This window comes from Haliotis rubra, unplaced genomic scaffold, assembly GCF_003918875.1.
Source record: "Haliotis rubra isolate DU_JTF1 unplaced genomic scaffold, ASM391887v1 Scf746, whole genome shotgun sequence".
Classification (NCBI taxonomy): Eukaryota; Metazoa; Mollusca; class Gastropoda; order Lepetellida; family Haliotidae; genus Haliotis; species Haliotis rubra.
Genome location: NW_025767464.1, coordinates 152,539 through 165,485, shown reverse-complemented (window position 1 = coordinate 165,485; position 12,947 = coordinate 152,539). Strand labels below are relative to the sequence as shown.

Genomic DNA, 12,947 nt, shown 5'->3' with positions numbered 1-12,947 from the left:
TTAAATGCCAGACATTCCACTAATGCTTGAACACAAAACCCTCCTTATCTTAATGGTGTTGCTGGTGACCTTAAGATGTTTGAACAAAAAGCCTTCTAGTCACAGTGACAATGTTTACAAGCCTTACAAACATGTCGTACAAGCCATAAATTATGACATCGCAAATGCTGTAATTCTCCTTTGCAAAAAGACAAAGACTTTATCGGACGAAATTTAAGAAGAATTTACTGGAAATGTGTGGTACGTCAAACAAAGTGAGTGAGTATGGTTTTACGCCGCTTTTAGCAATATTCCAGCAATATCACGGCGGGGGACACCAGAAATGGACTTCACACATTGTACCCTCGTGGTTGACAAAAAAGAACTCTCCAGGGATGGTGCATCACCCATCCCAAACCTTATGCAAATGCTTTGTCAACCAACCAATAGCGGACCATAAGGACACCAAAGGGATTCTAATTGGTTACTAAATGTGCGCGCCACTTAGCAGTATCTGTTTATTGTATCATCATTTAAGCCACTGTAATATGACACGTTCGCTGCCTCCAGCTGCTGTTTACGATGCAACTTTATGATTTTCAAGAATCCAAATATCACGATATGAGTATCATATGTAAATTTCACCTTGTGTTATGAAGAGCTCCTGCACGGCACTCTGTGAGTATATCATGTTCTGTAGAATATATAACATGTTAATTACTACTATTAAGACTAAGTTATTTTGTTATACGATGGATTTCTATAAACACTAGATTTAGTAGCTACTTTGGACAAAACCAGTCATCTGTGTTTCAATACATGAAGCCCTGGTATCAAAGTGCCGTAAGCCGTGTATGACTTGCAATTGGTTGGTACTCCTTGCGTTTCTTCATCACGGAATGTATTATTTTAAAAACAAAATCATCTTTCCGGTTTCATATCTGCCTGCGTCACTCTCCACTGTAATCGCCCACCTCGGTGGCCAAGAGAATCTGCCCGGAGGTGGCGGTTGGGGGTAAGATGTCCAGGCAACGTCATACCAAAAGACGTTAAAAGACGGTACTTGTTGCTGACCTGCCTCGGCCGCATTACAAGGCTAGGGTGACACAAAGACGTTTCGGAGTCTGTATACTGTGTCTTTGTGGGTATATATTGGATATATCAGTGGGTGAGTGTTGTAAACCCAGTCTACGCTCGGGCAAAGCAAACAACCACTCCCACGTGCACGATATGTATAAAACGTAAAACATCAACGCCAGACAGCAACCAGACTCGATCGTCCGCCGAAGCAGATTCATCTACCAAAACACATATACGTTAGTAAGTGACATTCTCTTGAAGGCAACATTGAGTTTACCAGGACTACAGGTGAACAGTTGGCAACCTTTGCATATGTTTTTGACGGGTGCCACCGGTGGGACATGCATATGATACGCTCACCGTTTCACGAACACCTGGTGTCATGAACATTTTGATTCTTATACACATGCTTATGATATACTCTAAATTGTACAAACGGATCTTTCTAATGTATATGGAAAAGGTTTTGTCACATGTATTCTGTTGTGAACGTCTAATACCAACATGACACTGGGCTGGCCTTCCACACCAACGTGTGACGTCCCCGAAATACTGTTCTAAGTGGCTTTAAGCAAAAACGTAATTTCATTGTTTGCTTGATAATTTAATTAATATACTTTAAAATATTTGCATCTTTCTTGGAAGTAACTATTCGTTCATAGCGTTCAATTTTAGATTTCTTTAAGGTGGTTTTCTGATTCTTGTTGATTTTCTTGTGACTTCAGCTGGTTCATAATTAATAACACAACTAAGTATTATTTGTGTGGGGACAGACAATATATCACATCTACCATTATGGACATCCCCGTGTGTACTCAGGGTCCTTTGAGACCATGACCATGCATCATGTGGTCACTTGATGTATTGTATCTTACCGTACCCGACGTTAGTGGTCAATGTCAATCACTGGATTATCCGGTCTAGATTAGAGTGAGTGAGTTTGGTGTTGCGCCGCACTCAGCAATATTCAAGTTATATGGCGGCGGTCTGTAAATAATCTAGTCTGGACCAGACAATCCAGTGATCAACAACATGAGCATCGATTGGCGCAATTGGGAACCGATGACATGTGTCAATCCAAGTCAGCGAGCCTGACCACCCGATCCCGTTAGTCGCCTCTTACGGTATGTGAGTCTTCGAACAATGCATGATGTATCGTAGGTTCAAGTTATGTAACATTGACATAAAGATGCTCAACAAATTGGTATTCAGATAACATGTGATTGCTTTTGAATATTTGCGTTTCTCGACTGAATATTGAGCATAAAATGATGATTGTTCATTTTCTGCAACATTCACTTTCTCACGTGTTCCGATGTTTTTAGCATTTCGAAATATTCCTCTATACATCTTTAGATCTAATAATTAGCTCTGAGCTGAGCAAGCGGGACTGAAACAGTTTGGGCTGTAGCTAATACTAGATATTCTTTGTTATTTGAAGTAAAAACGCATTATTCACATTTTCTATTTCTATTCCTTCATTTGCTTGAATAGCCCCATTAGTTCCTGGTGTTAGAATGGCATAAATATTTCCAGCACCCTGAAATGACTGTATGATTTGTAAAGGTAGGACAGTAATTAAGTAGAATAGTAAAAATACTTTGAACTGAAAGCAAGTGCATCAAATTTGGCAATGATTTTAATAGACAACGACGTGCTTAGAATTGGTAAGCAAAAAATATAATTACCTCGACAGAGATTACATGTATAAAGGTAACAAAACTCTTTCTATGCTATAAAACGTTCTGTCCAAAGCAGAGTCGACTGTGAATCACAATCAAATTGGGGTAGACACCAGGTGTCACATCATAAACACATACAAAGGCAAGTCAACTGCTCGCCTATAACAACGTAGTCGGAATAGGAACATTACCTCTTACATCATATTTTACACATGTATTAATATCATCCATATGGCTACATTAGAAACTATTTTTAAAGCTTTACTGAGGTTTAGAATTTTTTGATTAAACAACATCTAAGGTAGTCTGGTGTGGCGCTCTTTGTTATCTATGTACCTGGAGCTTAAGCCATCCTTCATGTCATACAGTCTTGTGGTGAGTATTCTGTCACTGTAAATCTTTGTGTTTAGATTTGTTGATCCATCTGTGAGAGAAATATTTATCTTTAATTTCTGAAAATGCTTGTCCGTACAATAACATTTTAAAAAAGCCTTCTTCAGTTTTGCCATGTCTAAATTGACATCGTATTGTTTCAGGCAAGTTAAATTTTGAGATATTATCAAGATTTTAATTTGCAGCCCTAATATATGACTGTATACGTAGGCACTTTACGTTTATTACTTTGGAATATTTAAACCGTTTTCCAGTGACCATGACCATTTGTGTACTAAGACAAAGCTGCACTTGTCTTTCACTGCAATTCGTGTAGGTTCCACGACTTATGTTAAAATAATTTACAAAGAGAGAATCATCTATATTGTCGTTTAATAATTTCACCAAATTGTTGATTTTGATAATAAATGGGGTGACAAAATACGTCCTTGTGGAACTTCCATTATAGACGTCAGAGGGAGTGGATTAACTCTAACCTTAACTGTCTGTCTTCTAAAACCTGATTCCAGTCCAAATGAATAACTTAAATCACTGAAATAACTGGTTACATGACTGAAAATAGCACAGGAGATATATAACATGATATTGTGATTTATTTTCAGAGGTAAACTAGCACGTGACATCACCTCCTTCCAGTATCGCCGATCAGCCAGTTACAAGATCCAAGCATATACACCGTACGTATATTTCAGAGATCTTATAATATATTACATCTTGTACATTTGTATTCAAAGATTGTATGTGTCCTTTGCATATCAATACAAAACATTACCAAACCTGAAGCATTACGTGAGTGAGTTTAGTTTTACGCCGCTTTTAGCAATATTCCAGCAATATCACGGCAGGAGACACCAGAAATGAGCTTCACATATTGTACCCATGTGGGGAGTCGAACCCGGGTCTTCGGCGTGACGAGAGAACGCTTTAACTACTGGGCTAGCCCACCGCCCCATAAACATTAAGTGTGTTAAAAACTTAACAGATGATTATATCACCTCAATTAATAAGCTAAGTTAATTTGTTCGGAAACAGTAAATTTTCTGTATAACATTTACATTAATAAGTGTAATTTGACGTTTTACACTTAACATCAGATAATATGATCTTCTTCAGCATCAGCAGCGATGACACAACTTTAACGATGATGATGTGTTCAGGTATTGGTTAATGCTTAAAACCCAAGAACTGACAGATACACGTAATTCAAGCCACCAAGTTGATCAATTAACCCACGCACATGTTGTCGGATTGATGAGGCTGCTGCTGATCTGTGCTACGTCAGTTCATGTGTTTCAGACACTCACCCAGGATGCAGACACTTCTACTCTTTCTCTCCTTCGTTTCCTTGGCGAGCTGCCATGACTGTGTGCTTCAACCACTCAAGATTGCTACTCGTGGTAAGTAAGATGGTGTTTTCCAACGATCAATTGTAAAAATTGAGTTTTGAATGAAGCCGGCTGAATTACCTGTAAATAGGTATGAACACAAAATATACTCCTCAAAGTTAATGAACGTTCCATCTGGAAGGAGACGTGTTGGAATACCCATGAGCGATGTCACAGTCATTTGTATTGGTCATAAAACATGGTATGATACGATGGCAGTCTGAATTTGAACCTTGAGCGCCTGACAGGCGACCGGTTGTATTCTCCACAGGGAGTGTTCTGTACTCGTTGACCAGGGGTAATATGTCAGCGCTTTGGGCATGCAATGTGCATGGAAAAATAAGCAATATAAATTGACTATTGCCATTATTATTATAATACCACGCAGATTATAATTTGTACATTAACACTGTGTGACATAAAAGTGTAATGATGTGTCAACTTAGCGGTGTGCGTTTGAAACAGTTTGTATTTCGATATGTTTATTTGCAAAGGGTACATGTAGGCCACCGGCCCACGGTACACTGATCATCTGTCCACAGTTAGTCATACATAATACGGTCAGTGCAACACGTTTCATAGTTTTAACTTAAGTAAACATACATCGTTGATAACAGAGCTCAGAGTTTGTGGCACATTTCATGATTCAACATTAGTATTGGACCATAGTACATATATCATTGGTCCATAGAGTTTCGAAGTTTGCTTGCACGTAGTACAAACATTGCAACACGTCTCATGATTTCAACATTGATATTGGACAACAGGAGGTTAAATTTATGAATTGTAGGGTTTACGAAATACTTATGTGGTATAAACTGGTTTCTAAGGTTACTGTAAGCGCTACATACAAGTAGAAAACGAAATTCATTTTCGACATTACCATTATTACAGTGTTTACAAACCCTTTGATTTCTTGGAATATTATGATACCTTCCCATTTCGATGTTTAAAGAATGAGAACTGCAACGGAAGCGCCAAAGCTGTTTTAAACTTGTCAAGATTTAGTAATAGTAAATAAGGTTCAACAGTGAAAACAGCCTTGAACTGAGAATACAAACACACCTTAGGGCTATTTTTTAAGAGCGGAATGTCAATTCTGTTGGTAAATGGCTTTTAATCTAGATTCAAATTCTGCCAGAAAAGAGACAGGGGAATATACACTTTGGGCTTCCCAGATATAGCCAAAACCATAAATATAAATCAAGGATTTAATGTTAGATGCCCAGTTAGTCTTCCCACGAGAGGCCCCGAGATACAACATATTACACCCTTTCCTAGGAAACCGAGAATAGGGCATATTCAAAAGTTGACACCAGTATGTCAAACAACGTTTGAAAACTGAAATATAGAGGGGATATCTTCCACACTCACCGCGAGCGCAGTGGTCGGCGGTAGAAGTTTCAACTCCTAAAAATAGCTTACAAGCCAATAAATGAACTGATTCTATTTCCTCGATGTTATCTAGTCCCCATATTTCAACCCCATATAAAAGGATAGGAACAACCTTTGAGTCAAATATGTTGAAGAATACATTATAATCTATTGGTTTCACATTATTAAGTAACTTTATTACACAGAATAAAACCTTTTTGGCCCGCAGTGAAGCATTAGCAAGGTGCTTATTCCAACTCAGACTCTTTGCGAAAGTAACCCACAAGTACATATATAAATGAAACACACTCTATCAACTTATTACCATAGTACCACTTTTCATACCTTGATAAAATTCCACCATTTTTAAAGACAACCACCTTCGTTTTCTCCAGATTTACAGAGAGTGAATACCTCTCTGGCAAAATCATATCGGAAATTTATCCTCTTTTGAAGGCCAAAAACCGTGTCTGCAATGAGAGTAATATCATCAGCAACAAGCAGGAGGAACACCTGGACCAATTCGGGGTGAAACTGAACGCCTGGGAAACATCCTAACTCTATTTCCTTAGCCCAACTCATTAATAAATAAGTTAAACAAGATGGGGCTTAAGATGCAGCCCTGACGGACACCAAGTTTACACTCAAAGCTATCTGAAAATTGATTATCAAACTTCACGCAAGAAGAGACACGATTATAAATAGAACGGATCCAGTTAAACATTTTAGGCGAGTTTCCATTTTCCTTCAAAATCAACCACAGAAGAGATCTATCAATACTGTCGAACGCTTTGGAAAAACCCTCATAGAGAATATACATATTACCTCTCTTCTTGCATAGATACCGCTGGATGACTGCATGTAGGGTAAAAATATTGTCTGTAGTGGAGTATCCAAAACGAAAACCTGCTCGCGATTCCACTATGTTATTAAAGGCATCACACCAAAACCGCAATCTTATAGTAATGATATATATATATATACTTTACTGAAGATACTAAGTATGGTTATACCTCGATAATTTGATGGGGAGTTTAGGTCACCTTTTGTGTGTATAGGAACAATAACGCCCTGCGACCACTGAGACGGAAAATATGCAGAGTCAAATAAATCATTGAACAACAATGTCAAAACTGGAGCTAAAACATCCTGCGCACTTTTAAACATTTCAGATAAGAGTCCATCATTCCCAGCCGACTTCCCCACCTTCAGACCATTTATAGCATCAATAACTTCATCCTGTTGTATAGGAGAATCAAGAATAGTCCTCGACATAGAATCATAGGTATATGCAGTGACAATGTTAACTCCAGTATCACAGCAAGAGTTAAGCAGTTCCTGAAAATAACTGAACCATTGATGAATACTGATATCTGGCTTTGACACATTACCCTTGTTAGAAAGACGTTTCAAGGAAGTCCAAAACAATTTACTGTTATTAATTCTATCAATGATGGTCCTACGTAATTCCTGCTGAAAAAGAACTTTTGTATTTACAACCCATCTGCAACTTCTTTGAGTGGCATATTTGGAAGTACAATACTGACATAACTTATAATAACAACATGTTTTATTTAGTGAGTGCGATCAACAATACACACACTTTGGGACGGTGGAATTTCAACCAAATCTGCCAGAATGACCACCCGATAGACGCTTATATCCATCATTAGGCATACATCTCTGTCTAACCGCGTAATAGTTTTATTTTGCCTGTGCTTATGTTTTCGTCTTGAACTGATCGTATTAGCAGGTTCCAAAAGGTTTCTTCATTAATGGCTCCATCTGGGTATAGACTCAGTGACCAAGAAAGGTATTGGTTAACTAATCTGGTGTTAAATTTGCATATTTATAAATTAGTACCCATTTAACGATCACCCCTCCTACAAAAGTTAATCGACCAATCAATCATATTTACCATGAAAATGTTTGTACATAAGGCAAATAGCAAACGTACACATTTTGAAAATGATTATGTCTTAGATATATATCAACATTTATGTATTATCTCAAATTTCTATTATACATTTTCAGAAATATTAACAATAAAATATACTTTGCAAATAAAATAACACAATATATAGAGCACAGTGCTGTATATTTATAGAAAAGGAATTATCAGTAAATTAAAATACTTACAATTTGAAATGTGAAAGTTGAGAAGATCAGCTGAGTTAAAGTTCCTTTTCTTCCTAAATGTATGTGAAGGTCCGGTTCGAATTGGTCTGCGTAGATAGATGTTCATGCCATGGTCACTGGATTGTCTGGTCCAGACTCGATTATATACAGACCGCCATCATATAGCTGGAATATTGCTGAGTGCGGCGTTAAACAACAACCAACCAACCAAGTCCTAAGTTAATGTCAATCATAATGTCGGCTGTTTCTTCCACAGGACGGACGTACAAGACACCAGTCACGGAACTGAGGGAGGGCGTCCATCCAGTCGATAAATGTGGATTTGTAGTTGTGTGTACTTCATCCAGGGCACACGTCTGTAGGTGCGTGATGACATACTGTATCAACATGGTTCAAGATGCACGGGGGCGGTGGGGTAGGCTGGTGGTTAAAGCGTTTGCTCGTCGCGCCAAAGACTCGGGTTCGATACTATGTGTGAAGCCCATTTGTGGTATCCCCCATCGTGATATTGCTGGAATATTGCTTAAAGCGGCGTAAAACAACTCACTCACTCAGGATGCGTGAGTCCTCGTAAATATAAAACGTCAATGATAAAGAATAACCCGACTCGATAATACGCCATTCAGCTTATAAATTAAAATGGCTGTGAAAATTTGATGAACGAATTACTGAAAGGTAGTCATGACACAGGCATTAGATGGGTATATCCTGCCACACACCTGCAACACACCTGCCACTCATACAGTTTACATAAAAAGAAAATGGTTTTACTTGTTGCTTGGCCCCGAAAGCTGTACTCACGCCATACGATGGCGGTCCGTAATCTAACCAGACAATCCAGTACCACGAAACACACTGAACTGGTTGTATGAATATCCGGCTGAGTTACTAAACTGATGTCAGAGGTAAATAAAGAATATGTTAAGCTACGTTAAGGACACGTTAGTAAAATTATTAGTATTCATGAAATTATTTTTCTATATGTGTATATCATGCAGGATATAACATCAGAATAAGCATGTTCCAAACTACAGTACGTTTGATCTCATGAATTGCTCACTAACACAAAATCTAATAAATGCTACAAAACCACAATTTGCACAGTCACATGAAATCGACAGACCAACTGATTTGTCTCATAATTTTGGACACCTGAACAAAAATGTTGTTTAACAAACGATCATTATTTTGTCAATTTTCGCTATGTTTTACGAGGGGGACCACTTGCTGGTAGAACAGCCAGGTAATGAACAAGCGTGTGGGGTGAAATTTCAATTTCACACGTACAACTTGCACACCTGGCTGTTATCAGAGAGATATGATCAGATTTGGCCATGGTCTGTGTATGTCATGTGACTGCAAAATGAGGTTTTGTTGCATTTGTTAGATTTTGTGTTAGTGGGCAATTCATCGGTCTCAAATGAAATCAAACGGACTGTAAACGAAGCACATGTGTAATGATTCTTGCACGCTACATCATTTCTGACGTAATGCACACATTTGATGACGTATTACACACATCACCGATGAATTGTCATAATAAGTAGATAGCCACGTCAAGCTATCATTTGATTCTCGATAGAGGAAATCTCTACAACTGTTCATCAATGATGAAGACAAAGAGACTGATACGTTGTACGTATCACCGTCAACGTAGAATAAATACAGTGTACATGTCTCACAGTCTGGCTAATTCATCATACCTATATACATGTCTATATATACATTTGTATGTGTGTGTGTGTGTATCGCGAGAAAATGCTGACTCAGCAAAGTGATAACAGCTTGATAAAAACTGTGTCAGGGTTGTTTGGCAGCCTTGTGACATTTACTGTTTAATAATTCATCACTTAAATTATATAAAAAATATAACCTTACTCCATTATAATGATAGATCGTTTTTCTAAAACTATAACCGTTGGCTAATGTTTTATTGGCTCAGGAAGGTAATATTATTCGTTGAATAAACAAGTAATTGTAAACAAGTCATAATTTAATGTTTAGGAGGGAATGTGCCCGCGTTCAGTGTTTTTTTTGTATTCTGGTCCAGACGGTGTCGACATTTCACGGTTAACGTCACCAACGATGACTGTAGGTTCCTACACCTCTGTCGGTTTATATTTTGTAATATACCCTCTGTTCAAAATCAACACATTTTCAATCACTCTAAGTTTGTTTCAAAGGTCAGATCTACCCAATCGACAAAGAAACGAAAGCGGCTAATGGACCCGTCTCGTTTGTTTTGTGTAGATCATGCTTAAAAAGTATCACACAAATTGCTTTGAAATTTCACTTAAAAGGATTCCTGGCTTCTGGGAATATGAACGAGAGCATTTGTAAGCATATTCAAAGTAAATCCTTACTTCACATAATCTGGATATGAAATTTGGGCATTCACACACTCACACGAAAGCTCAAGACAATACTTAAACAATAGTCAAACCATCCTCGATCTTCCCTCAAACCCTTACACCCGTGAAGATCTGGGTTAGAATTGATCTTCAGTAACCCGTGCTTGTCGTAAGAGGCGACTAACAGGATCGGGTGGTCAGGCTCGCTGACTTCGTTGACACATGTCGTCGTATCCCAATTGCGTAGATCAATACTCATGATGTTGATCACTGGATTGTCTGGTCCAGACTCGATTATTTACAGACTGCCGCCATATAGCTTGAATATTGTTGAGTGCCGCATTAATTACATACCAACCAACCATATTATGCATAACAGGTCACACGTATCTGGGAGTGCTTCAATGTTTTGGTGGGTTCGACTAGGCAGCGCTTCCTAATAAACGTTCCATTCGCTGTCTGGGCTGCCTGTACAGGGGACAAGGGCCCTGATCTAATGATCAAAAGAACCAATCTGACTTGGCCAGACGAACCAATCTGAATGGGCGAGACGAACCGACCTGACTGGGCCAGACGAACCAATCTGAATGGGCGAGACGAACCGACCTGACTGGGCCAGACGAACCAATCTAACTTGGCCATACAAACTAATCTAACTGTGCCAGACGAACCGAACTGACTGGGCCAGATGATGAAATCTGATTCGGACAGACGAACAAATCTGACTGGGCCAGACGAACAAAACTGACAGGGTCAGTCGAACCGACTTGACTGGGCCAGACGAACCGACCTGACTGGGCCAGACGAACCAATCTGACTGGGTCAGACGAACCAATCTGACTGGACCAGCCGAATCCTTTTTAGTGCATTTCTTTAACCTGTCTGTAAATAATACTAATGTTCTGTACTTTCAGGCACAAACTTGACAACAGCTGTTCTGAGATTGGTAAGAACTGTTCTATACTGGCCCAGGCAGGCAAGAATGGTCCTTTCCGATGTGTGACCAAGCTTCCAAGGAGCAGAATACCATCAATCCCAAATATTGTTGGCCAGCTTCGAAGACGCAAAACCCTTAGACCATCAGCATCGACTTCAACAAAACCAGAAATAACGGGAGAACTTCCAACAGATTCTTGGTGTGCGGAGGAAGAGGAAACAACAGGAGAAAGTAAGACGTCATCTACTCCAACAACGGAAGCGACAACGACGACCACAGAGGAAGTGACACTGACTACCACTAAAGAAGCGACCACTGTCGTTAATTTTGAAGAATCAACAACAACAACGGAAGGCTGGAAGCTGGTTCGGGAAGGTACTACATCTATTCCTATCACGACAACGACTGCTACAACACGTCCATTTGGAAAGGAGAAAAGAAGATTACCATTTCGTTTTCGGCACAGGTCTTAGAATAATCGATCGGAGAGAGGGATATATTATGGGAAATCTTATAAGAAACATGCTGGTTTTAGGAGACGTCAGCCGTGAAACCAAGACGCATCTTTTGAGATAGAAAGAAAAACATAGACTTTCTTATCTAACAATAAGGCCAAGTTTGCTCATATTTGACTCACCCAATCGTTAGTGTTTGTCTTGCTTTCTCATTTTCCTATCTGAAATTACAAGACCCAGCATGATCCTTCTCTGCGTGAATGATAACAGCGTCATCTGTTTTCAATATCGACTTTACGCTCTTCATAACACTGATAAAATTTGCTTTACACTCATCAACAGGATATGTTTCCTCAATGTGTTCTTGGTTTACAAATTAAAGCTTCTATTTGTCTTGTATGGTTGTACCTTGAACCTTCACATGGACGAAAAACAACTGATGTTTTTAAAATGCAATCTCTGACAAAAAATTGGGAACCCTGAACTTTAAATTTGGATAGGAGGTTTAAGCGTTAACCACAGGCTAATGTAGAGCAAATAAGGTTGCGCAACAGAGAGAAAAATTACTAGTCTTCCTATATGCAAGCGAAGCGAGCAAAGGTTGGCAACGTACTTCTCTCACTTCGGGTCGAAAAGTATTTTTAATGCCAAAATAAAATATCGCTACCATCAAAGGTGACACCCATTTCTAAGAGGGTTTTGCTCTCAGATTTCCAACCTCATATTTAATGATAACTCACGTAAAATCTATTGCATTCAACATTTTAAGAGCCACTCGTAGCATATCAAATCGTTCTGCGCCCCCATTACCCCTGCCAGCTTCCGGTTCCACGGAGTGAAGGAACACGGGAGTTAACTCTAAATATACTTGTTGAATCAAATGTCCGCCATATGAAATAATTCCGGAGTCCCTTGCTTTCATTCACCCGCTACATCAGTAGTGTTTTTGTAAATAAGTGTTATGAAAATTCTAACAATAACGATGGCAGATGAGATAAATATTCTTCAACAGTTAAATGGTAAAATCAGGCAATATGATATTTCTTCATAATTTCTGCTTATTCTTGTTCCTTCACTCCCTTGAGCTGGAAGAGTTGCTGAATGCGTCATAAAACAAACAACGTTATTGTACAACCGTTCGTCTTCCTTTGGCGAAAACGATTCATTAGAAC

General features: G+C 38.9%; 1 protein-coding gene across 1 annotated transcript; it reads left to right on the top strand.

The window, feature by feature from the left end:
* Positions 1-635: 635 nt before the first annotated feature.
* LOC124259993 lies at positions 636-12,169 on the top strand. Its single transcript, XM_046694222.1, has 5 exons — positions 636-657; positions 3,737-3,811; positions 4,431-4,531; positions 8,289-8,394; positions 11,298-12,169. The coding sequence occupies exons 3-5, from the start codon at positions 4,444-4,446 to the stop codon at positions 11,791-11,793; spliced, it is 690 nt and encodes a 229-aa protein (XP_046550178.1). The 5' UTR covers positions 636-657; positions 3,737-3,811; positions 4,431-4,443; the 3' UTR covers positions 11,794-12,169.
* Positions 12,170-12,947: the final 778 nt, after the last annotated feature.